The sequence below is a fragment of the Ceratotherium simum genome, chromosome 24, assembly GCF_057802395.1.
Source record: "Ceratotherium simum simum isolate JZ-2026a chromosome 24, ASM5780239v1, whole genome shotgun sequence".
NCBI classification, from domain to species: domain Eukaryota; kingdom Metazoa; phylum Chordata; class Mammalia; order Perissodactyla; family Rhinocerotidae; genus Ceratotherium; species Ceratotherium simum.
The window spans coordinates 33640041-33665238 of record NC_141923.1 but is presented as its reverse complement, the minus strand read 5'-3'; the positions used below and the strand labels follow the sequence as shown (position 1 = coordinate 33665238).

The window sequence follows — 25198 nt, the reverse complement described above, 5'->3', positions numbered from 1 at the left end:
GCTGCCTGTTCATATTGGACCATCACCACTTCTAGCTGTGTGACCTTGGGCAAGTTACCTAACCTCTCTGAACATCAATATTCTCACATGAACAATGGGGATAATAATAGAACCCATCTTCTTGGGGATATTGTGAGAATTAAATGAGATTTTATATATAGAGTGTTTGGCATACAATACGTGATTAATGAATATCTGTGTTTGTTAGTATTACCATCATGTTATCAATTATGGGCCCATCCTGCATGTGAACTGCCTGAGGCCCGAAGCTGCAGAGTGGCCCAGAGGAGCCCTCAGAAGGGGGTCACTTCTCTTGTCCAGTTGCTTTTCCTCGTCCTCTCCCAGGCAAGGCATAGGGTGGGCCCATCAGCCTTGGCTCAGTGCTGCTTCTCCAACTTGACTCTTGCTGCCTCCTCACCCTTCCCATCCACCCCTCACTGGGCTCTGAAACAGGCCGTACAGTCGAGAAGCATCATGGCCCGTAGTACCCCACCCATTCCCAGGGCCTGGCACAGCCCCTGGCCCAGGAGGAGTGCTGGTAAATGTCTGTGCAAGGACTCAATAATCGAACATTGTTGATTTTTGTAATTTTACATCAGATCTTGCTGTGAATCCAGTAGGACAATCCACCCTCATTTTTCTTCTTCCAAATATTATCAGATATTCTTGCCCGTCTATTCTTCCAGCTGGACTTCTGAATCATTTTGTCAATTAACAACAACAACAAACCCAAACCAAAACAAACAAAAAACAGAACCCTAAACCTATCGAGGATTTGTGTGAGGATTGCGTGGATTCGAGGATTCGCAGCATGACAGCTCCGAGCCTTCTTCCACCCGGCAGCGTATGGGCCTCCGTGTCTCCAGGCTTTCAGTCTAGGTCCCGCATTAAAGCTTTGGCATTTTCTTCATACAGTGTTGTACATTTTGAGAAGTGAGACTTCTGGTGGGTCGTCAGCAACTTAAAGACAGATAATTCAGGAAGCCAAGGGATGGCATGGAGTGACAGACACAGCCACGGGCAGGGAGAGAGGCAGACTTATCCATCAGAGAGGCTAAATCTGGGGCAGCAGTCAGCCGGAGGAAAATTTAGACACTCTATCTAGGTCTTTAGCCAGGAAATGAGGACAGAGGAGACCTCGCTTAAAGCTGTAGCATGTTGAAGGAGGGAGACCTGTCAGCTGTGAACTCCCCGGTTTTTTAGTACAAGATATGAGAGAGACTCACTCGGGCCCAGCTGGTACCCATGGTGAAGGCTGCTCTGGGCAGGCAGGGAGGAGAGGACGGTGCCTGGATTCACACTCCCAGGTCAGCTGCTTGCTCTAGATCAGGAATAGAGCTCACTGAGTCATTCTGTCAAGGTTTCTCCTTCCTTAACTTGCTTATCCACATCATGGGTCTGCGTGTCCCCTGCAGCTTTCCTGTCTCCACTCCGGGTCACAGAGATATTGTCTGGGCGTGCCTTGGGCCACTTGCAAAGGCGTTTGGTACAATGGCCCAGCCATAAGATGAAGATTCTCTGGTCTCTAAGAGGCTCAGTGAAATAGGATGCAGGGGAGTGCTTTGTGGAGGGGCCAGGCCCATGCAGATGTGCGCACTGTGATGGTGCATCCCTGACATCTTCCATGTGGCAGAAAGAGCCTGGGACTCTAGGGGCACGAGCAGAGTGCAGGGCAGCCATCCTGGGCTCATCTGCCCGAGGCCAGCAGACCCTGTCTTTCCTTGGATGCAGGTACCTCAGATGTGCCTGGCTCCTGTGGCCTCAGCTCTCTCATCCTCTGGAGGAGTGCAGTCTACCTACCTTTCCTTTTCTGGATGAATTGTGACAGCTTAGCCTTGCATGTGGCCAGGCATATGGGAAATCAGAACTGCCCAGGGCCAGTCAGGCAGGGCGCCTGCCGCCTGGGGTGCTCCCGCTCAGAACACAGACTCTTGGAGTTGGAAAGAAGCTCCCACTTCAAGGTGAGGCTCTTTGCCGACCTCCCTGATGGATGTTGATCCTGATTTTGCGACGGGCAACTCACTCCCTCTGGAGGTGTCCTTTGCCTTATTGCTCCATTATTTGAAAGCTCTTCCTTTCATTGAGCTGGAATTTGCCTTCTAGTGACTTCTCTCCAACCTTATACTCTTGCAACTTAAGTCAGGTCCAAGAGTCAGAAGAATAAGCACCATATGGCGGAGGAAGGCTTAGCTGCAGGAGGTCTTGGCTGACCGCAGTCTGTGGCAGGCTTTCTACAAACTGTCGTACCATCCTGGGCTGCAGGAACAGAAGGTTCTGGCTGTTCCAGGTTTAGAAGTTGTGGGTTCCACTCTAGTCCGTACTGGCTGCAGCTGGACATCAGCTTTATATGAGAGTCATACAGGGGAAATGAAAGGAGGGAAAGAAGTGAGCAACCAGGCAGGAGATTCTCTTTCTTATTCCTCTAATATATAACCTTCTTACTAATAGAAGAAATCACGCTCTTTGTAGAAAACCTAGAAAACAAACTTTGTCCTTAATTCCACAGTTGACAGACAACTATTGTCAACTTTTCATTGTTTTTCTTTTCAGTCTTTTTAAAAAGTCTATTATTCTTACATATATTTTAAACCTAACAGGATTATATCAGATACCAGTTTTATGGTCTGCTTTTTTATTAGACCATCATTAACACTGTACCTTCAGCAATTTTCCATGTTATTCAATGCACTTTGAAAACATCAGTTTTAATGACCGTGTACTGATTCATCATATGTGATGTTTCATTTAACTGATCTTCTATTTTTGGACATCTAGGCTGTTTTCATTATCATAAATTATGCCACAGTGAACGTCCTTGTACACAAATCTTGGGCTACTTTTCCAATTATTTCTGTAGGATAGATTCCTATAGATGAAATTACTGACTCAAAGGGTGAGAACTTTTAAGACTCCTGATGCATATTGCCAAATTGCTTTCCGGAAAATTTGTACCTATTTACATTCCCATCAGCAGTGTATGGACATTTCCATGGGTTTACTTTTTACATTTTTACATTTACTTTCTCCCATTTCAATTACAAAAAGATATCCCAGTGGAATAGTAAGTAAAGGGAAATATTCACAAGTTGGAGTGTTGGAGAAAGGGGCTCTCTCCAGGGAGGAGAAGCCAAGGTTGTGGGATGGTGTCCTCAGCTGGGTCCTGCGTGATCTGTTCCGGAGCAGCAGAAGCCAGGTGCCTATAAGAGTCAGGTGCCCTTGTGATTTTTCAAGTCTAAGCCCAGGGATGCTTGCAGCCCATAACTTCCCCAGTCCCATGAAAAGCCCTGCCACAGCAGGCAGAGGCCACCAGAGAGAGGAAATAAGTTAGGTTTTTGGAATCTGAGGCTACAGAGAGGTTTATCATCATTAGCGATACCATGTGAGAATGTATTAAAGTAGAGGTTTTCAAACTTTTTGAAGCTCTGAACTATTCTTTCATTAAGAAGGGGGAGGTCTACAAGAATAAAATTTTAATTATATTTATATTATGTCTATATATGGCTGTATCTACCACAATAACACACAACCCCAAAATATTCATGGCTTTGAACAGCAAAGATCTGTCTGTCACTCAGCTGCATGGGTCAGCTAGGGGCTCTGCTCCACGTCTCCTTTCTCAGGGATCCAGGCTAATGGAGCCTCCACCGTTTGCAACAACACTGGCTGCCATGGCAGTGGAAAGGGAACATAGCATGTCATGCCCTCTCTCTTAAAGGTGTCTGCCTGGAAGTGACACATTTCTGCTTACAATCCATTGGCCTTACCAAGTCCCATGGGCCCACCCAACTTTTGCAGGTACACTGTGGCCATGCAGTGTGCCAGGAGGTGCGTCAGAATGCCAGCGAGCAGCCCTAGTGGTGACCATTAGTGAGCCACGCCACAAGTGCCGATAATGATTAGAAGGAAAGAAATAGCAACTTTTTGGGTAAGAAGTTTAGGGATGGAGAGCAAGGTGTTTAGAACCAGACTCTCCCATTTCCTTCAGACTCTTCCCTTTCATCCCTTCTCTGTATCTCCTCAAAGCCAATGGCAACTTCTCCCTACAGGCAGCCCCACTCGCTGGCAGGGTTTCTGTTATCCTTGAGAACAAAGCCCCTGGGTGAAAAATGAGAGTGTAATTTGGAGCTAGAAGATGAGAAAGAAAGTGGATCTAGAAATAATATCCTCCCCAGTATAAAATGTGGAGGAACAAAGCAGTTGTCACAAAAATGCTTCTAGCTAAGCTTCACTTGAAGAGTACCCCCAACACCACCAGCCACTGAAGCCCAGGAAAACGGATCCCCGGAGGCCAGATACTCGCTGGGAAACACTGTGCCTGCCGGCGTTCCTGAAGGGACTGGTTGGGCCCCCTGGGCCCGCCTGTCCTGAGTTTTCTGGATCTCCTATTCCCTTGGGGCTGAGTATAGGAGAAGCTGCAGCCACCTGTGCTCCTTTGCTTCCCACATGCCTTGAGAAAATAGAGTCCTTATTCTCCGACTTTTGGATTAGAAATGGCTTTTCTTTGCCAGTTCTAACATGTCACTCCAGGGATATTTAATGGAAATACATACTCCCCGCTTTTTCCTCCAGGGCTTGAGGGCCAGCCAACACGCCTTAGGATGTGAGCGACTGGAGTTGCCCAGCGGAGTAGACATTCAGAATTATCATCATGTCCAGTCGCAGGAAATGATGGGATCATTTCTACACCCTGCCTGCAGCATGCTAAATGTGTTTTAAATGAGCCCAGCTCATCACAGATTTCGGTTTTGTTGAGACTGTGTGTCACTGAGTGGGGCCAGGGCTCCTCAGGACTTAATTCCAAGTCTGGTCCAGTGTGTGCCCCAGACTGAATCCCAGAGGGTCCCCTGGGTTAGAGTGAAGTTCCTGACCTCAGGGCCCTTTGCTGCCGTGACTCTTCTCTTCCTCTCTGATTCTCCTCAGGAGCTCGAGCGCCTTAACCAGGTGCTGGAGGCCGAGAAGCAGCAGTTCGAGGAGGTGGTGCAGGAGCTGAGAGTGGAGCAGGAGCAGATCAAGAGGTGGGGGTGGTGCCCTGGGAGGGGAGGAAGGTGTACCTGGTTAGGGCACATAGAACCCACGGTCCTGGTCAGGTCTGGAGAGGCCTCTGCCTAGCAGATGCTCACTGCTTGATGACTGGGTTTGGGTCTATGGTTTGGCTCCAGGCCTTGGGATGTGCCCAGAAAAAGCTGTAGACCCCACACAAATGGGCCACTTCTGCCCACTGGAGCACGAGGCATGGGCAGGTGTGGACAGGCATTCCCCCAAACAACGAGCCCCTCCTGCCTCCGTCAAACCTTACTTCCCCAGGCAGACAGGACCAAGCGGACCTTGCAAGACCGAGCAAGACCCCCAACATTCCCTGTCTTTCCTGCACAGTCCCTTCACACTCTGGCTAATGATGTCCCTTGAGATCTTTAGTCCCACGTATGGTTTGCAAACCCAGTTGCACATTATAATCATCCAACAGAATTAGAATCTGCTGAAAGTAGAGCCCAGAAATCTATATTTTACAAAAGCTCCCCAGGACATTCTGATACAGCATATCCAGGAATTTGGGGACTGCTGATCTGGGTACTGTTGGTGGTGGTGGTTGTCATCGTCATCGTTGTCATCATCATCACTATTGATCATCAGTGATAGCCCAGAAAGATTTTTCTTGCAACAATCTTATAAAAGGAAGTCATTAGACATGTATTTGGGGGAAGGAGAACTCAGAGGATCTTACCAAGTAAATAGCCAAGCTCCTGCTCACTTCCAGAACTGTGCCAGATGCTGGAATAGAAGATAAGTCATCTCCTTGAGGATCTGGTTGGGAAAACCAGATTCACACCCAGGGAACGTCAACACAGTAATATATAAACAGGTGCTAGGAGGTGTGGTGCAGACTCCCTGCGTTAGAGGAGTTAAGATACATGCGTGATCCCTATGGGCTTGAGCAGAGGTCAGCTTGAGCTGGGCCTTGAAGGATGGGTCAGAGTTGGAGGATTGGCAAGAGAAGGGAAAGGCATTCCAAACAGGAGGAGGGGAAACCGGGTGTAAAGGCCTGAGATGGCCCAGGCTTGTTGAGAAAGCACCAGGGAGTTTATCACCCCAGAGAAGGGCCTCAGCCGTGTCCCGTGTCATGAGTGTGGGTCTAGCAGGGCTGTCCAGGAACACAGGGGGTGAGGCCAGGACCCCTTTGTTTCTCAGTGCTTCTCTCTGCCTGGGGAGTGGCCCTGGATTTATCCCAACTGACAGATTCACGTGTCCCTGGAGCAAGTGACTTCAAACCCACTTGGCCGGGATCTCCTGTCAGCCCCGGGCCCCTGCAGCTGCCATCAGGACCCAGCCAAGCAGAGGGCCTGGCCTTCCAAGGACCACTCTGAGCTGGATCGGGAGGTGACGCAGAAGCTATTCTGTGTACAAAGGGGACTGGGAGGGGTGGGCACTGCCATAGCCAGCCCTCTGTCCCCGCAGGGAGCTGGAACTGACTGCGAGATGTCTCAAGGGTGTGGAGCAAGAGAAAAAGGAGCTGAGGCGCCTCACAGAGTCCCTGCAGCAGACGCTGGAGGTGAGGGGCTGTGGAGGGCTGGTTGACTGGGAGGCAGGCTGGGGGGTTGGGCCACGTGATGCTGTTTTTCCATCAGGGTTTCCCCAGAAGGTTGTCTAAAGGGAACTGGGGCACCAAGGGGCTCTGATCTAAAGGGTCTCTTCTCTGTGGACCGTTGGGAACTCCAGCCAACACCTGAGGCCTGAAGCAGGACCCAGAAGGGCAAATTCAAGTTTGCCCTTGCTGTGACTGTGGCCTCAGGAAACCCACCTTCTTCAGAGCTTATATTTTTATACCAGATGGAGGATTGATTAGGGGGCGGCAGGGCCACCTACCACCTCCTTCTTGTGGCTCATTCACTTAGCTGCTCGTGGTTGAAATTGAGCATGAGGGGAAATCAACGCCGGGTCGCCTCCATTTGATACCACAGATTCTGAGGGGGAGGAGGAGGTGGCGTGCGTCAAGGACAAAGTGCAAACTCCTTAGCATGGCATGCAAGGGCAAACTCTGGCTCCAGCCTCTCCTCCCCTGCTGCCCACTCTCCCTCTGCTGCCCCTCTGCCCCCCACACAAAGACACCCCACCCCTACTCCAAACCCCTGAGCTCACGTGCCCCGAGGAAGCCAAGCTCTTTCATCCTCCACACCTTCGCCCACACTATTCCTTCTACACAGAATGTCCTGCCACCTCTCTGCCTGGAGAACTTTCATCCTTTTAAGACTCAGCTCAAACATCACCTTAGTCAAGCTTCCCTGACTCTTCTAGGAGTTTTCTCTGAGCTCTGGGCTCCCACAGCACTTTCTACATCTGTTTAGCACTTAACACACAAGGTTGTGGTTTTGACACTGTGGACTTCACTAGACTGTGTCTTAAGGTCTCTTCAAGCCCGGCACCTAGAGCGAGCCCAGCAGGTCCTGGCAGATCTGTAATGTTGACTGAATTCATGAGCTGCCTTGCAGACTGTAGGGGTCTCTATTCTCCCTTGACTGACTGGGGCTTTGTTTCCAGTGCCTTTATTTGTTGATCTTTCTCCACTTCACATCATGGGAGGTGGTTGTCATGGATAGTTTCAACTCCAGAATTTCTGGGTAGTGCAAGATCCCAGTCCAACAATGTCTAAAGCTGCTCTTGGGCTGGTTCTTGTTGGGTGTTTTTCACATGAGCCTAACACACTCCCTCACTCGCTCCTGGAGGAGGAAGGACCCCAGAAGGTCATGATGCCGTTGGCCTCAGGCTCTGGTTGTAGTAGATGCCACCTCCACTGGAAGCTGCATCGGGCCCTCCCTGACTCCCTTGATGGAGGAGTAACCTTGCCTCATTGTGAGGAAGGAGATCTTGGTTGGCCTTTTACCTCAAGGGAAGAATGAAGACCTTTCAGGTGTCCCTCATAGAGAACTGAAAGAGGAGGGCATTCCTTTCTGGAATTGAAAGGCATGTGAGGGCAGCCATGGTGGAGAACCTAAATTAGGCTCTTTCTCTTCCTTCTCTCCCTTCTTTCCCCGCTTCATGCCAGGAACTCTCCATAGAAAAGAAGAAAACCCTGGAAATGCTGGAGGAGAATGAGAACCAACTGCAGACACTGGCCAGTCAGAGTGAGCAGCCCCCTCCCAGCGGGGGTCTCCATAGCAACCTAAGGCAGATCGAGGAGAAGATGCAGCAGCTCTTGGAGGAGAAGCTCCTGGCGGAGAAGCGGTGAGGGAGCTCGGGACTCACGTCCATGATGGGCTTTGGGGTTTGGTGACTTTCTTTGAGCTGGACTCTTGGGTTCTGGTTGGCATTGACCACATAGGTCACTCACTTCCTTTTGCCTGAGGCTCAGTTTCCTCACCAGGCAAATGGGAAGAGAACCTTCTCTAACCAAAGCTGACTTGATAATTCTCTCTTGCATTGGTGTGAGCCACACAGATGGTCACTGGGTCTGTATAACAATGCTTTGTGGCAGGCGGGCAGGCCCTCTTAGCCCCTTTTTACAGAGGAGGAAACTGAGCTTTGGAGTGGTTATCGGGCTTTCCTTGAGGTCACACAACTAGCAAGACCTGGGCCCAGGACTCCAGTCTTCTGACTCTGAGCCTGGGGCTCCCCTCACTGGCCACCCCACCCCTCTCATCACCTGGATGCCAGGACCCATGAAGTTCAGGACTCACGAAGCCTGGTCTCAGGATTTTCCAGCTAGGTCTCTACAAAGGGCTGCCTCCCACTGGAAACCCCCTTTGGCGAGTGAGCACTGAGTGAGGGCCTCTTCCGCCCGCCTCGCAGGATGAAGGAGAACGAGGAGCGCTCGCGGGCCCTGGAGGAGGAGCGGGAGTTCTACTCCAGCCAGTCCCAGGCGCTGCAGAACTCGCTGCAGGAGCTGACGGCACAGAAGCAGCAGGCCGAGCAGGAGCTCAAGGTGCTGGCCCGGCCCCCTGGAGGCTGCTTGCACTCAGGGACCTCCCCACAGCTGGAGACTTCCCTCACACCCCTGCACTTTACCGGGCGGCTACCTGAGTTCTCTCTGCCAATCTGATCAGCCAGGTGCAGGCGATGGAGCTTCCACGAGGGGAAGCTCACTGCCTGCCGCTTCGGGGGGGCATCATGTCAACACCTGCCAGGTGCAGGGGCCGAGTCCAGGCCATCTGGTCGAGGGCATAAGACGCGAGGCGAGATGTGGTAACTTCCCTCCAAGTCCAGAGGCCACAAAGCCCACTTGAGCCGGGGGTGATCGGGGAAGGCTTCCAGGGGAGATGGCAACTGCTCCCCAGGACCCACTTCCCTCTCCCTTCTTCTCCCTCAGGCTGAGGTGAAGGTCCGCATGGACCTGGAGAGGCGTCTGCGGGAGGCAGAGGGGGCCTTGCGGAGCCTGGAACAAGGGCTCAACTCCAAGGTGCGGAACAAGGAGAAGGAGGAGAGGATGCGGGCTGACGTGAGCCATCTGAAAAGTAAGCCTTGCCCTCCGGTGCCTGGTCCACAGGACCTGGTGTGCATTAGCTGATCCGTAGATACTGATGGAGTTTCTTCTCCAGACTCCTGCCTGCAGGCATCTCCTTGGCACGGCTTCCTTTTGGCTATTGGATCTGAGGGGGGGGTGTGGGGGGAAGGCCTGCAGTTCTGCCCCCTTTAGCAGGTGGCTCTCGTGTCCCAAGGGAAGGGGTCACCTCTTTCCCACTCATCCCCACCAGGGTCCTTGGGAGGGGCGGGCGGGCGGGGTGGGAGGGAAGGATCAGTCGAACTTCGTCCGCAGGGTTCTTTGAGGAGTGCATCCGGAACGCGGAGCTGGAGGCCAAGATGCCGGTCATCATGAAGAACTCCGTGTACATCCAGAAGGCGGCCACTCGCCGCATCAAGAGCTGCCGCTTCCACCGGCGCCGGTCCAGCACCTCCTGGAATGACAGTGAGTGGCTGTCTGGGTGCCCTGGTGGGTGGGGGTGGTCACAGGCCATTGGTGACAAGGCAGGAAGAGGGCAGGGTAGGGAGTGGCAAGGGCTGGCGCAGCTCTGAGGCCCACAGTGTGGCCTTGAACCTGGCTCCACCAGCCTTGGGCTTCTCCCAGGATTATGGGAGCCCATGGATGGGAAGGGGCTGGGAGAAGCTCAGCAATGGGGAGGATGGGGAGCGAGGGAGGTGGGCTGGAGTTGGGGACAGGGTCAAGCCTTAGTGGAGGGAGGGCTGTTCATGGGCCAGTGGGGCCACTGTCTCCCCAGTGAAGCCGTCTCAGTCCTTCATGACCTCCCAGCTGGAAGCCAACAACATGGAGGAGCTGAAGGAGGTGGCCAAGCGGCTCAGCCGAGACCAGCGCTTCCGGGAATCCATCTACCATATCATGGCGACCCAGCCTGGACCAGCCTCAGCGCTTCCCCGGGGCGGGAAGTGATGGGCTCTCCTACCCTGCCTCCCAAGTCTTTCCTCAGTGTGGGCGGGGAAGCTGCGGCAGGGGGAGGCCTGACTCTTACCTGGCTCCTCTCCACTCTCTTCTGGGCCAGAGCTCCACCTTGGGGTCAGCCTCTCCCTCAAAGCACAGGGGCACCACCCCCCTCACCTCCACCCCAGACCCTACCCTTGGGTCTACACTGGGCCCATGCAGGCCCAAGCTGGGTGCTGCCTGGTTGTCACAGTGAGGCGAGGAAGGGTCCTGGATGTAGGTGGGGACTTTTTCTGGTTGGGGAGCCCACTGTGCCTCTCTGTGACTCTGACACCTTGCCCATCCTCGTGTGTGAAGGCCTCCCCTCCCCACCTCAACACTTGCCTCCCCTGGGGTCCCTAACCCTTCAGAGACCCATAGACATCCCTCAGCCAAGGCCCCTCACTTGGACCGCATCATGGGTAGGGAAGAAAGGGACCTAGCACAGCAGCTTCTGGACTCGTGGCACACCACACTTGCCATGGTACCACCTTTCCTGAGGTTGGGCCCTGGCTGTGGGACCACCCACTCTCTCCCCTCCTCAGGTGAGCTCACCCACCTGCAGCCTCAGCACCCTATGAGGGTGGTGTGACAACCCCCCCACCCCCCCACCCCCACTGTATCTCTCCTGCATAAGTACCTAGGACCCTGGGTCCTGGGCCCTGGCTGGGAGCTGGGGCCAGCGGCGATGCTGAGGGCTCTCCTAGAGGACGCGTAGCAAGTCAGGGAGTGGACGAAGGCGGCCCTGGCTCCTGCATGATCTCCTGGTTGGGCAGGGAGGCAGCTCCCTCTGGCTACGGGGGCCCTGCTGGTCCATGGGATCACAGAAATCTCCCTCTCAGCTGCCCCTGCTTCCATCGCCTTGCTGCCCCCTCTCCCTGCAGAAGCTTTACCCAGGGAGGCAATATGATCACGAACCTGGAAGATGGGGGCCTGGACCGTGACAAGGCCGGTAGCCATTGGTGGCTCTGTGTCCTCGGGTGAAGCTGAAACACTATGTGCAGCTTGTGTGGAAGACCACCACCCTGCAGGGGGCTGAGGGCTGGGGGTGTGTCCCTCACCCGTGGACAGACGGTCGGCCCTGCTCTTCTCCCTCCAGGCTCTCCCTCCCAAGCTGCCTGAGGTCTCCCCAGAAAAGGAGTCTACCTGCGATCGGGGTGCTCAGGGACACTGGGGGTATTAAAGGTGCTGATTCTCTGCTGCTTGGAAAACTGAGCGAGGAGCCCAGAGATGGACAGAAGCCCCAGGGAGCCTGCATCCTGGTCTGTGGGAAGAGTGTTGCTGATTCAAGCAGTGCATGTCCACCGCTGGGCTAGCCACCAGGCGGATCTGCCCGGCTCTGGGCTAACGGCTGCCTGGTGAAACTAATCTCCACCATCCGTTCTCGAGGGGGGGGGCGGTGAACTTTGCCGGCTTCAGCCAGTCTCTGCGGAGTCTAGGAGGGGACAGGGGAGGAGGCATCTGAAAAGGATGAGTCTAAATGTAAAAGCTCACGTAGAAATCTGCATAAATCTGGAGCTCATTTAATATGTATGTAGGATGGACTTTGCAGTGAAGAGGAAGATTTATAAAACCAATTACTGTTTTATTTTTTGTTTGTTTTTAAAGAATTAGATTAATAATGGTTTGCTCATGGAGAAAGATCTTTTGGAAATTTTCAAATGCATTTTTTTTTCCCCTGGGCAAGTTATTAACCAGAAAGGAGCGTGCTTTTCCATGCACATTCACCAATCCCTGATTCCTTTTCTCCTATTTCACCTTGTACTTTCCATGCCCCAGGCAAGCGGGGTTATCTTCAATCAGTTAATCAATCTGTAAGTATTTGTTAAAAACTCACTATGTACCCAGCACTGTAAATAGAAAAAGAGCAACATCTCTATATGAAAATATGAAAGGGTGGAAATTGCTTGCTGGAAATATATTGATCTGATTTTTTTTTTTTTTTTTTTTAAACCCTTACTCCTTGGCCAATTAAATGTGTTTCCTGCAGTCTGGCTTGTGGTGTGGTCATTGCTAGAGAGATGTTGCCCTCTGCAGGCCAAATGTGGAATTACAGTATTGACTGCCTGTACTCCACACGCCCACGCGGTTCTCTACACACGACGATGCACCCCCATTGCTGCACCTCGCGGGAGTGGCTTCTTAATAATTAACTGAAAAATCTGCGTTCCCGCCCTGAGGTCCTGGCTGTCCTCACATAACAAGGACTATCAGCTGGATTTTCTTCTGATTTGAGCACTGACCCAAGGGACAGAGCCGACTGTGCCAGTGGGAATAGCGTCAGGGAGACACAGGAACCTAGTTTTATGGCCATTTAGTGTCAGTATCTCCACTGGAAATTGACGATTTTTCCTGCTCTGATGAGGAGAGGTTTATGCTTTTGTTTCCTAATCGTATAAGAGAGAGTGAGAAATGGGAATGACTGGATTCTCCTCCTATACGTTTTGTTTGTTTCCTCATAGGATGGATGATCTATCATCATGCCCCGACCGTTCCTGGTTTGTGTTGGTCCTCAGCAACATTATTAATGGCTCCCCTTTTGCTGTCATATGTGTCCCAGTTTGGATGATAGTTCCGTGGTCATGCTGGTTGAAATGCTTTTCCCCAGTGATATGTTAATGGATGAAGCACAAGATCTGTAAAACACTTGGGTTCGGGCCCACGCTCGAGCTCCCAGCCCCTGGGAAGGATCCACTGCCTGTATTTGTCTCTGGAGGGATGTAATTCTTGCCCCCCACCCATCCTATGCCACCCAGCTCTACATGCTGGGCAGCAGGTGCCGTCCAAGTGAAATTTGGAGTGCACAATGAATGATGATGGTGGAACAGAAACTCGCTCAAGTTTCAGGGAGCCAGCCCCCAGTGTGTCAGATTTGGCCTAACTGGAAGGTAGTTATTAAACCCACCAGACAAAGGAGCGCTCTGGAGCCCTCAGAGAAGGGCCAGCAGCCCCTGGCGAACCTTGTGCTTCTGCGATGAGCCAGGATGAAGCTGCTCAGACCTCTAGGCCACTGCAAGGTCCCCCTCAGGGCTCCCCAAAGTCAGAAACCGGAGACTTTGACTCAGGGGGAAGCTGCTGACTTGTCTCGCCCACTGCTGGTGAGCAAGGGCGAAGAGGTGTCCTTTGCAAGACTTCGGGAGAGGATCAGTAGTTGTTCTTGCTGCTTGGAAACAGATTCACTCCCAGACATCTAAAGCAACTGGGAGAAACGGGTTATTCAGACTTCCAAGTGGGTGTAGATGGGTGTGGTGTAAATGCTCCAGGTTCAGTTATCCTGGCCCCTTGCACAGCCTATCTCCCTTTCCCTCCCCTAGACCTGGGCTATTACGCACGGCTACCAGCAGCTCTGACCCAGAAACAAGCTTCCCTCTCCACTCTGCTGTGTTAAAGGCCTTCAGGGGAAGTTCAGAAAGCACTCCAAGCCCAGGAATCCTGGGGGTTGGGGTCTTAATAAAGTAAAACCCCTTGTGGTGAATTCTACCTGCAACCATCACCCCATGTTTAAATATGGTTTGGCTCTGTGTCCCTCTGGCTTTGCCCCTGGGTGAGACTCAGTGGTCAGGCAGGGAAGTTGGGGTGAGTCAGGGCTGCTCCGAGGCAGAAGGCTGAACCTCGGGGTTCCAGGAGCTATCCAGGCAGTTGCAGAGCCAGCTGATGGTGCCCTTGGGGCTCATGCTGTCTTTGCACTCTGCGTTGCTTCCCCTGGAGGCTCTGACACCTGCCTCGGGGCTGGGAGTCCTGCTGTGAACAGACTCAAACCGCCCTGCTATCCCAGCAAAAACTATGGCTGATGGGCCTGGAGGGTCACTAAGCACAAAAAGAACCATTCCTCCCGCAGAGCAGTGCCCTGGTCGACAAGAAGCTGAGGGGAGGAACTTGCCCCACACTCTGCCTGCTGTTGCACGGGGTTGGAGGTGGGGGACCAACGGGGAAATGTCAGGCCTTTGCTTTGCTGCTTACCAGCTCTGTGGCTTTTGGAAAGTCACTATTTAAAATGTTTTATATATTTATATATTTCTTGCTAGGTAGGAGATGAACCTCTTAAATCTCACGAGGCTGCTCCGAGCCCTCGCAGTTCTGAAGTTCTATGACTGGGGAAGTTGCAGCCCTGGAATCAACAGAAACATGGCTGTGGCTGCCGGTGCTGATCAAGAAGACGCAGTTCTCCTGGGGTTCGGTTCCCGGGTGCGGAACCACACCACTCGTCTGTCGATTGCCATGCTGTGGCAGCGGCTCACATAGAAGAACTAGAAGCACTTACAACTAGAATGTACAACTATGTACTGGGGCTTTGGGGAGGGGGAAAAAAAAGAAGACACAATTCCCAGGGAGAATGTTCTGGCTCTGGTTGAACTTGGTGCCATGCCATTGTCAGATGGGATGAAAAGAGGAACATTTTAGTCTTGAGATGAGAACTGATAACTGATTTATTACCAAAAGGAAAAGGTAATTGTGACTAATTATGGTGCTTGCAAGGCTTTCCTGGGGAAGGAAAGATGTCCATTCTCATGTTCACCCTGGTGTCTGAGACCATCAGTCAGCATCACTTCTTTCCATCTTCATTCAACAAATATTTAGGGTGGTTCTATTACATGAAGTCAAGGACCTACCAAGTCCTTATTATCCCTATCTCTTACTGTTGTTTTTTTCATTGTGGTAAAATATACACAAGATAACATTTACCCCTTTAACCATTTTTAAGTGTACAGTTCATTAGTGTTAAGCACATTCACACTGTTGTGTAACCAATCTGCAGAACTTTTCATCCTGCAAAACCATTAAACACTAACTCTCCATTTCCCCTCCCCCAGCCCCTGGCAACCACCATTCTACTTTCTGTCTCTGTGAATTTGACTACTCTAGGTACCTCATATAAGTGGATTCATATAGTATTTGTCTTTTATGTGACTGGCTTATTTCACTGAGCAGAATGTCCTCAAGGCTCATCCATGTTGCAGCCTGTGTCGGAATTTCCTTCATTTTTAAGGCTGAATACAGTAATATCCTATCACTTACTTTTAGAAAGAAAAACTGATTGAACTATAAGTTTTCTGACAAATTGTTGGCCAATGGTGAGGGCCCTGCCTGTCATAAGGGATGAGAGAGCCATAGCTGAGGGGAAGGTGGGTCCCTACACTTCCCTTTTTCCAGGCTGCTCCTCATGATGGTTAAGGAACGCTTTGGTGTTACTTCTTCCTTCTTCCCAGCAGATGGCAGCATGCTCTGAGCTGGGCCAGCTGGTTGCGGTGGGAAAGTGAGTGGAGGCTCCCAGACAAAGGGGAGGGCTTCGTGACACTGCCGAGGTTCTGCATTATTGGTGTTGAATCTCCCAGCTGTTCTCCTCTTTAAGATATGAAACAAAAGTCTCTGCTTCAACCATCATTTATTAAGATTCTGTTATACACCATGCACTTACACACTGATTTCTCTTTTTTGTCCTCTCAACATGCCTCTTCTTGTTTTACAGAAAAATGAAACCCACAGAGGTTAACAGACTTACCCAAGGTCACACAGCTTCTAAGTAGAGGTTCAGCTATTTGAGTTCAAGGCCAGGGTTCTTTCTAGCATATGCAAATGTGTAAATAGTGACATGTTAATATGTAAATCATTATATGAAAATGTAAGTATGTACATTATTATATGTAAATTATTTTTAGTGAGTTTCCTCCCTCCCTCCCTTCCTGCCTCCCTTCCTTCCGTCCTTCGGCAAATATGTTGAGCTCCTCTATGTTCTAGGCCCCAAGAATCTCCACTCAGATCTTTTCTGTTACGGGTTCTTAAGGGATTGACTCAGCTGCTTGGAAATTGACAGCCTCCAAGAACTCTTCCTTTCTAAAAGTCTGGCTAGTCCGATGTCGCAGGGCCTCAGGGTCGGAGCTCCTCATCCTAAAGACTTTGCAAAGCAACCAGGCCTTTTCTTGCTGCCTCCGACCATTTCTAGGCAGGCAGTCACTTGACCGTCATATTCCTTGGCCTTCCGCACGCTCCCCAGCCCAGTGCCCTCTGGAGCAGAAGTATCCTCTCACAGAGGAGGCAGCCAATGGGAAGCCCTGGGCTGTGAGTGTGGGTGGTCCTGCAGAGCCAGTGGTTAATCCTGAGAGAGAGGCTAGCCATCTGACCTCTCATTCGTAAAAGGAGGATGTGGAATTAGATGCTGTCAAAACCCTTCTCCAATTCTGAAGATCACAATTCTCAGCTGGAGATTGCTTGGAGGGTGGGCTTGTGACCCAGGCTGGCCAATGAGGTGAGAAGTCGGCTGGGGGACTTCTGGGACAGGTTTCCTCACTTTTCAAGAGTCCTAGGGAAGATGCAGTCCCTTTACCTCCACTGGACATTTTGTGTCTAGATATGACATCTAGAACCAAGGTAGCCAGCTTTCGATTGTGAGGGCAGCTGGCCTGAGGACTGAGCCATGTCCCTCGGGTAACTGACAGACAGACAGAGAGGAGGCTTGGTCCTCACTGAGTTGTCACTGAGCTGACCAACAGAGCTCTGCCCTATTCCATGACTTCTTGTTATGTGAGCTAATTTATCCTTCCTTATTGTTTAGGACATTTTGATGGGATTTTCTGTAATTTTCGGACAAGAGCTGCCCAATCGATGGTAACCTTAGCTTTTTCAGAGTTGTTGTGTGATCCCCGAAGTCTGAAGGCATTTTCCTAAGGAAGTCAAAGCATTTTTCAATCAGACTGGGAACTAGAATTCATCTACTCATTCATTCAACAAATATTTATTGAGAACCTACAATCATATTTTTAAAAACTCTGTGACACATTTCCCCCCCTACAACTCAAAATCTCTGAAATTGCAAGGTATCTTACATTGATGGCATGTTTTGATTGCTGCTGGCCGCATGGCAGTCTTGGTGGGGTTGTCATTGCCTTTGCAGGCATCCAAAATGTACAGAACGAGTGTCAATAGTTTGGAAAAAAAAAAAAAAAGCAAAATCCCAAAATACTCATGGAGCACGCTCTTAACAAATAAGAATCAAACGGTAGTGGGGGAGGTGGTGAATCAGACAGGTTTGGCATCACTTGTGCAGTGGCTGGATCCACAAAATTGTAAAACTGGCTTGAGAGCCCAGCATATATGACACTTGGTTCTTTTATGGATCCTTTTGAGAAATGCTGCGTCATCAACACTCCTGATGCCTCAGCGGATGGCAGCGTGTGAAAAGATGGTCATTGTCACTCTCAGTCAAGGAGAAAGGTGTCAGATTTGGAATGAGAGGAAGTTCTAGAAATACTTTAGCCCACTTATTTCACTTCTCTTTCCCATTTTATTATGCACAAGAGTGATTTATGATGAAAATCTGTGACTAACTGAATCTAAGAGTTCTTTCAATAAGTGTAAAATAAAAATTCTGGGTGAAAGCGTAGTGCCGTAGTTTAATTGGCAGAATTTTTTATTTCTTAGTGGTACCTAAAATAATGGTGTGCCTTATACTCAGTGATGTCTTAAGTTAAATGATATGTACTGTGTGCCCAGCACTGTTCTGCTGGGGAGATGACAGTGAACAAGAGACAAAACCCTGGTTGTTCGTGCAGGCTGACTGTGGAGAGTCCTATACATGTCATTCAGGAGCTATATGACAGCCACTTTTTATGAACCAGAGGCTTCCAAAGTTGCCTTGGGGTCATAGTCTACAGCCATCCACAAGGATTTCCCCTTTTCATTGTGCTTAGAAGTGGCCCAGAGCACCTCTGTTCTCATTTAATTGGCTGAAACTCAGTCACATGGCCACATCGCGCTGCAGGGGAGTCTGGGAAATGTAGTTTGGCTGAGCCCCCAGGAAAAAAGTTGAATATAGGTACTGATGAGCAGCCAGTGGTCTGTGCCGCACTCTGTAAGCAATATGTGGAGGTGGGAGAGAGTCCCTGCAGCCCAGGTCCTCCCTAAAGAAAAGGAAACAGGAACACCAACCTGCTCATCCTACCACAGTCTGTCTGGGGATGCTGTCCCAAATGTCAGACACATCATCGAATAGAAAGGTGTTCATGGCTCAGAATATTAGCTCCATTGGTAACCAGGTTTTAATAGACCTAGTTTTGATGGGTTAATGGAGCCTGTAGTGCTTATCCTAAACCATGAATCTCTACTTGAGCTATATTTGGGCAAAAGATATTTTTCAGGAGTGCCTGGAAAGCCCCAGTTGCTGATACCACCGTTCTGCCTGCTCAGAGAGGCTGGAAGGGAGTGGTTTGCTTGCTCAGTAGGGTATGTGCTAGTGACTTGGAACGCAGAGCTCCAGCCTTCAGGATATAGAACAGAGCAACAGAAGGCCTGCGGAGGAGTTGGGGTTTCACCAATTACAAGCTGTGTGACTTGGGCAAATTGCTTAACGTTTCTGGGCATCGGATTCCTCAGGTGTAAATGGACGTTCCTCAAATTTTGATGCAGCTGTAGCACCTGCCCTCACTACCTCACAGGTTGCTGAGAGGATCCAGAGAGCTGAAGTCAGGGGACGCCTTTGTGAACTGTAAAGCTTTATACAAACACTCGTATTGTGTTGACGAGGAGAGCACAGCGTCTGCCCCTGGGTGGGACCCCTGAATGCTCCTTGAGTGAATGAGGGTGGTCTTACCCATGCTCACTACATCTGATTTGACATTTCTAAGCCACTTGTTTGAAAGCCTCTACCTCTCCTTCCCAGACACACACACACACACACACACACACATACACACACACAGTGGGGTTTGTTCCATTTGGTATTCGGAGTAAAGCCTATAAGTCAAGGCTGAGGAACAAGCCTAATATTAGTGGAAAATCCTCAGGAAAGGGGGGAGAGCTGGGGCTGTAGCTGCTGTCTCATCCTGTGTGGCAGCTGAATGCATTTTTCGTTGGCAGTGCCTGGCTATGGCTGGGAGTGCCAGGAGGTGCCTTTATGCCAGGTGCACACAGCTTTGTCTCCCCTGCTCAGGCCAGGGTTGCTTCCTTTGTGGGTTGGCTCCTTTCTGTAGCTCCACTCTTCAACATGAACCATTTCTGTCATTCCCTGAATCCCGTGGCCTGTTCCCGAGTTCCGGGGCCTTCCAAGCCTTCGCAGTCTCCTCTTGCTCCTCTAACAGTCCCTAGAGTGGAGAGGGGTTGGGGATAAGATGCATTCTCTCTATTTTAGAGGGGTGCAAATTGAGGCACAAACAGGGGAAGGGATTTCCTCAGATGGGGCCCAAGGTGCGGATGGGAGGTAACTGAGAAAAATTCACTTGGAAAGAAGGAGGGCCTATCTGGACATTTCTTTTGTGATGACAGAACATATTGGCTTAGGGGGCTGGGAAAGGTTCTGAATCAAAGTATTAGCCACAGGAACTAGGGCCTCAGGCCTTAGAACTGGGGACTCTGAAACCAGGATGTTGGCTCTCTCTCTGCTTGTCTTTGCTTCTCTTTGTGTGTTGACCTTGCTCTCCCACTGCAAACGTCTGAGAGAGGACATGGCCACTGGCAGCCCCAGCCTGGCACCCTAGAGGAAAGAGAGAGTTCCTTTACTGAGGTTCCCTGTATTCATCCCAGGGAATGAACTGGTCTTGCAGCTCAGGTCATATGCCCACTACTTGTTTGAATCACTGTTGTGAATGGAGAGAACGCATATCTGTAATTGCCCAGGCAATCCACCAGTACAGAGCGGGCTGGGAAGAATGTGTGCAGAGGATAGATGCAGAGGAGAGTGTGTGTCTGTGTGTGTGTGTGTGTCTGTGTGTGTGTGTGTGTGTGTGTGTGTGTGTGTGTGTGAAGTGCTGGGACTGTTGCATCTCGGGGTGAGCAATGTTGAGGAGCAGAGGCTGCAGCAGGACCACATCCTCCTTGGGCTCCAGCAGCTTCCTGAAGGCTGGGTCAGCAATGGTTGTCATGGCAACAGCTTGATGGGAGGTCTTAAGGAAAAGACTGAGGCTGGAATGTTTTGAACAATATTTGCCTATAGATGAGTCTCTCTCTTGCTAAGCGCCAAAGAAAGACAAAGCCCAGCTATTTGGGTCCGTCTCACTCTGAGTAGAGGGGTGTGGGGTTGAGTTTTGGTTTTCCTTGCTGAGGCTGCAGGGGATGGCTGGCGCCAGCTCTGCCTGCGTGGCTGTTATGGGTTAACAAAGATGTGTGTTTCCGCACTTAAGGTTTCTCGCAGAGTGCACGAGATGAACATGCACTGCCATGAAGTACACGGGGCTGGTGAAATACCCTGCCATATGGTCTCCCTGCCTCCAGCCTCTTATCCTCCACTGCTGCCCAAGTGATCTTCCCAACAGGTCAATCCCGTCAGGTTGCTTCTCTGCTTAAGTCCTTCAGTGGCTCCCGATTCCCAGCGGAATCAGCTTCAAGTACCTGGGCTTGACACGCCTTGTCCTCATGATCTTCCTTTCTCTGACTCTCCACTTAGCTATCATTCTCCTCCATTGGCCCTCCTTGCAGACCCGTATTCCCGGGTGGCTTCACGCTGTGTGCTCGAACCGTCTTCCTGCTTCCACAGGAGAAGGTGGCCTCCTTTAAACAGAGTGTGACAACTCCTCCCATCCGTGTGACTCTCTGACGAGGAGAGTACCAATGGAGTGGCCTTGCCTTGAGCCTCTGGAGCCACACTTTCCCCTCTGGGCGCCTGAGGCCACGGCCAAGGCTGCTCAACCCTTCTGCCCTCCCCCTGCCAGGTTGGGCTGCTTCCCTTTAGGGGCAAGCAGACTAAGATAAATAAAAGCCCTTCTCCTTAGTTCCTTTTGAGCCTTGGAGGAGGGTGATTCATTCCTTCATTTGACACAGATTTAAAGAATGCCTGTTATGTACTCAACACGGTTCTAGGCACTTGGATACTTTAGTCGCCAAAAACCCCTGCCTCATGGAGCTTATGTTCTAGCAGGGGAGACAGACAGTAAACAATAAATATAAGAAAAAACTAAATTATATACTATTTTAAGAGGCCCTAAGGGCTATGGTAAATAGAAAAAGTAAAGCAAGGTAAGTTCGGGAGCCCCAGGAAGGCAGGGTGGGTGGGTGGCAATCGTATCTAGAGTAGCAGGCTCAGCCTCGTATTAGTCTGCTCTCGCAGCCATAACAAGATGCCACAGACTGGTGGTTTAAACACAGAAATTTAGGGGCCGGCCCTGTGGCTTAGCGGTTAAGTGTGCGCGCTCCGCTGCTGGCGGCGCGGGTTCGGATCCCGGGCGTGCACCGACGCACCGCTTCTCCGGCCATGCTGAGGCCGCGTCCCACATGCAGCAACTAGAAAGATGTGCAGCTATGACATAAAACTATCTGCTGGGGCTTTGGGGGAAAAATAAATAAATTAATTTAAAAAAACACAGAAATTTATTTCCCACAGTCTGGAGCCTGGGAAGTCCAAGATCAAGGTGCCAGCAGGGCAGGTTTCATTCTGAGGCTCTTCTCTCTCCTGGTAGGCGGCTGCCATCTTGCAGTGTGCTCACACGATCTCTTCTTTGTGTGCAAGGAAACAGAGCTCTGGCGTCTCTGCCTCTTCTTCTTCTTCTTTTTTTTTGTGAGGAAGATCAGCCCTGAGCTAACATCCATGCCAATCCTCCTCTTTTTGCTGAGGAAGACTGGCCTTGAGCTAACATCTATTGCCAATCCTCTTCCTTTTTTTTTTTTTTCCCCTTTTTCTCCCCAAAGCCCCAGTACATAGTTGTATGTCATAGTTGCACATCCTTCTAGTTGCTGTATGTGGGACACCGCCTCAGCATGGCCGGACAAGCGATGCATCGGTGTGCGCCCGGGATCCGAACCTGGGCCACCAGTAGCGGAGCGCGTACACTTAACTGCTAAGCCACGGGGCTGGCCCCCTCTCTTCCTCTTCTAAAAAGGACACCAGCCCTATCGGATTCTGGCTACACCCTCGTGATGTCACTTAACCTTTATTACCTCCTTTCAGGCACCATCTCCAAAGACCATCGTATTGGGGGGTAGGGCTTCAACATATGAATTTGGGGGGACACCATTCAGGCAACAACCCTCATGAGAAAGTGAAATTTGAGGATAGAATTCAAGGAGGTGAGGGAATATCCGGGGGAAGAGCATGACAGACAATGAAATGGCTACAGAAAAGACCCTGGGGGCAGGAATGTGCCTGCATGTTGGAGGAATGGCAAGGAGGCTAGTGTGGCTGGAGGGGGATAAGCAAGGGGACAGCACAGGAGGTGAGGTTAGAGAAGTAAGGGGACCAGATCTTCCAGGGCTTTGTGGGCCATGTAAGGGCTTTGGTTTTTCCTCTGCGAGAGATGGGAGCCATCACAGGGAAGTGAGCAGAGGCATGACATGATCTGACATGTTTTAAATGACCATCTGCTCTTGTATTGAGACTAGACCCTGGGGGGAAGGGTAGCCACAGGAAGGTCTGTTAGGAAGCTCTGCAGAAATCCGGATAAGGAATGATGGCAGCTTGGACCAGGGTCATAAGAATGGAAGCAGTGGAAATGGTCAGAGTATGTATCCTTTTGGAAGGGAAAGCCCACAGGATTTCCTAACAAATTGGACATGGAGTGTGAGAGGAAGAGAGGAGTCAGGATGATGTCAAGATTTTGGCTTGGGCAGTGGGAAGAATGGAGTTGCCATCAGTGGAGATGGAGAAGGCTGCAGGTAGAGCAGGTTTAGGGGAAAGGACCAGATATTTCAGTTTTGGGGAGGCTGAGTTTGAGACGTCTGCTAACTATCCAAGTGGATATATCAGGTAGGTCATTGAACATATAAGCCTGGGGTTGAGAGAGAGATCTGGGATGGAGATGTAAATTTGGGAGTCATCTCATAGATTTAAAGCCATGAAGACAGGATGAGATAATCAAGGGTGTGAGAGAAGGGTCAGGACGAAGGTCTGTCCCTGGGACACCCCAACAACAGGAGGAGCCTGTTAGAGAGACTGAGAACAAGGCTGTTACGCTCAGAGTCAGCATTCTCAAAGGAGGACAAAATGGAGATTGATAACTAGAGACCACTTTCGTAGCTTCTCGGGGCAGGTTTCTGATCTCACCATTGTTAACCTCCTTACAAGGTCCAATTCTCAGGCCATCTTCTAAGATTATTATGCTGTGGCCTAGAGTTTTTCAATGTTTCCAAATCTTTGACCTTTTTTTTTTTTTTTTAAGGTAAGCATAAACATCTGAGATGAGAGCTAAAAGCTCTGACTCTGATCATCCTCTGATTTCCAGCTTGTAGGGGTAGGACAAATGCCTGTGAGGTTTCCTTCCCCCCCATGCCCCGTTTTGATACACTTCATGAGGGGCATTGCCCCGCTGCTCCTCCTCCCTGTGGATCCCCGGCTTGGCAGCCTCCCCACTCCCATTCCCTGGCTTGTTCCCACCAGAGGATCTTATGTCCTCACCTACTCAGGCCAGAGGAACGTCAGTCAGCCTTCCCGGCTCCCTGCACCCCACACTAGTCCTGGAGTGCGGCTCTGTGCAAGTCCACAGGAAAACATCCCACGGGAAAACAGCCTCACTCTTTGCCATGACTCACACAGCGTTGGTGATGCTCACGACTCATTTTCTCACTCGAGGCAGAGATAAGCCTTAGGGGCTTCACAGGATGATTAATAATGAGAAAACTTCCAGAGATGCTCCACCTGTCCTCCCAAAGCCGCTGGAAAGGAACACCAGTAGTTTGAGATTTCAGGCTCTCCTCTGCCTTGTGAGTGAGGCAGAAGCAGCGAAGGGTCCCCTGGAGGACTCTGTGCTGGGTGAAAGCCGCTCTTTGCTTCCACTGGAGAGGTGGAGTCCTGGAGAGGCGGTCCGGCTCCCCTTACCTCTCCCTTCACAGCACCATGTGGTCCAGCTGGGGGGCGCCAGGCACCCTTACCCAGTGTTCCCTCAGCTCCCTGCAGAGTGTCCTTATCTTCCGTTCTACAGCTGAATAGATCTTCCTATATTCAGTCAGGTGCCACCCCTCACCCCCAGATCCACCCTCAGAATTCAAAAACAAAATAAAGAAAAGTTGCTCTCTCATTATTGAATTTTGTGCTAATTATTTCTTCTGAAAATCTGCCCCTCCCCTCCCCCCTCCACCCACAAACAGGCTGGTGCTATTAGCACAGAGCCTGGCCCTCCTAATGCTTGTGGAATTGAATCACTGTAGAGAAAGCTAGAAGGGCTGTTTGAAGAGGTCACCCCCAAACGGTGATTCACGACAAGTGGGAGTGGAAGGGAACGTTTTCTGGGAGCGGGTAATGGGTCAGCCTGTGGACCAGGTAGAGCAGAGTTTGAAAATACATCCAGTATTCTAATATAATTTAAAATGATCATCATCATCATCATTATCTAGCATTTTTGTCCTTCAAACCACAGGTAGTAAAGCTTGATCGAATGTTTATGGGTAGCTATGAGTTTAAAAATGTTGAGAATCAGGGTCTAAGAGATTGTTTGCTGGTAAGTGCAAGGGGTGGAGTCTCCCCTGAAGGATAGAGTTGGTCCTTGGGACAGTGACCACAGCATGGCCAATCGCAGAAGGAACTGCTATTCCCTGGGGCTGGAAGTCTGGAGTGGGGTGGCCCTTGGAGATCTGACTCACTGGAAGTCTTATTAAGGAGGCCAATGTCCAGTGTGTACACACCACCAGGCAACTGATATCTAACTTACTGCGGATTTTCTTGGCGGAATGGTTAATGGAAGACAGAAAAAGGAGAGGCAAAGGACTGTCAGGAGAGTGACTGTTCCAATCCACATGAGGACTCAGGGTTCCTAAGATAATAGAGACAAAGAGACTCTAATCAAGAGAAGGGTATGAGAGACAATCACTATGCAATGGGTGGAGACCCATGAGGTTGACCAGCACCCTCTGATTTCATTCTTTTTACAAAGAGACTTTCTGATC

At 50.6% G+C, this 25198-nt stretch overlaps 1 protein-coding gene across 1 annotated transcript in view; it reads left to right on the top strand.

Moving 5' to 3' along the window:
• PLEKHD1 (pleckstrin homology and coiled-coil domain containing D1) overlaps positions 1-12396 on the top strand; it is a 28090-nt gene extending 15694 nt beyond the window's left edge. The window contains exons 7-13 of the mRNA XM_004426288.3: positions 4921-5015; positions 6454-6547; positions 8039-8217; positions 8782-8914; positions 9299-9443; positions 9746-9895; positions 10206-12396. Coding sequence (XP_004426345.1) covers positions 4921-5015; positions 6454-6547; positions 8039-8217; positions 8782-8914; positions 9299-9443; positions 9746-9895; positions 10206-10375 — 966 coding nt within the window. The 3' untranslated portion in view covers positions 10376-12396. The remainder of the gene's footprint in view (positions 1-4920; positions 5016-6453; positions 6548-8038; positions 8218-8781; positions 8915-9298; positions 9444-9745; positions 9896-10205) is intronic.
• Positions 12397-25198: the final 12802 nt, after the last annotated feature.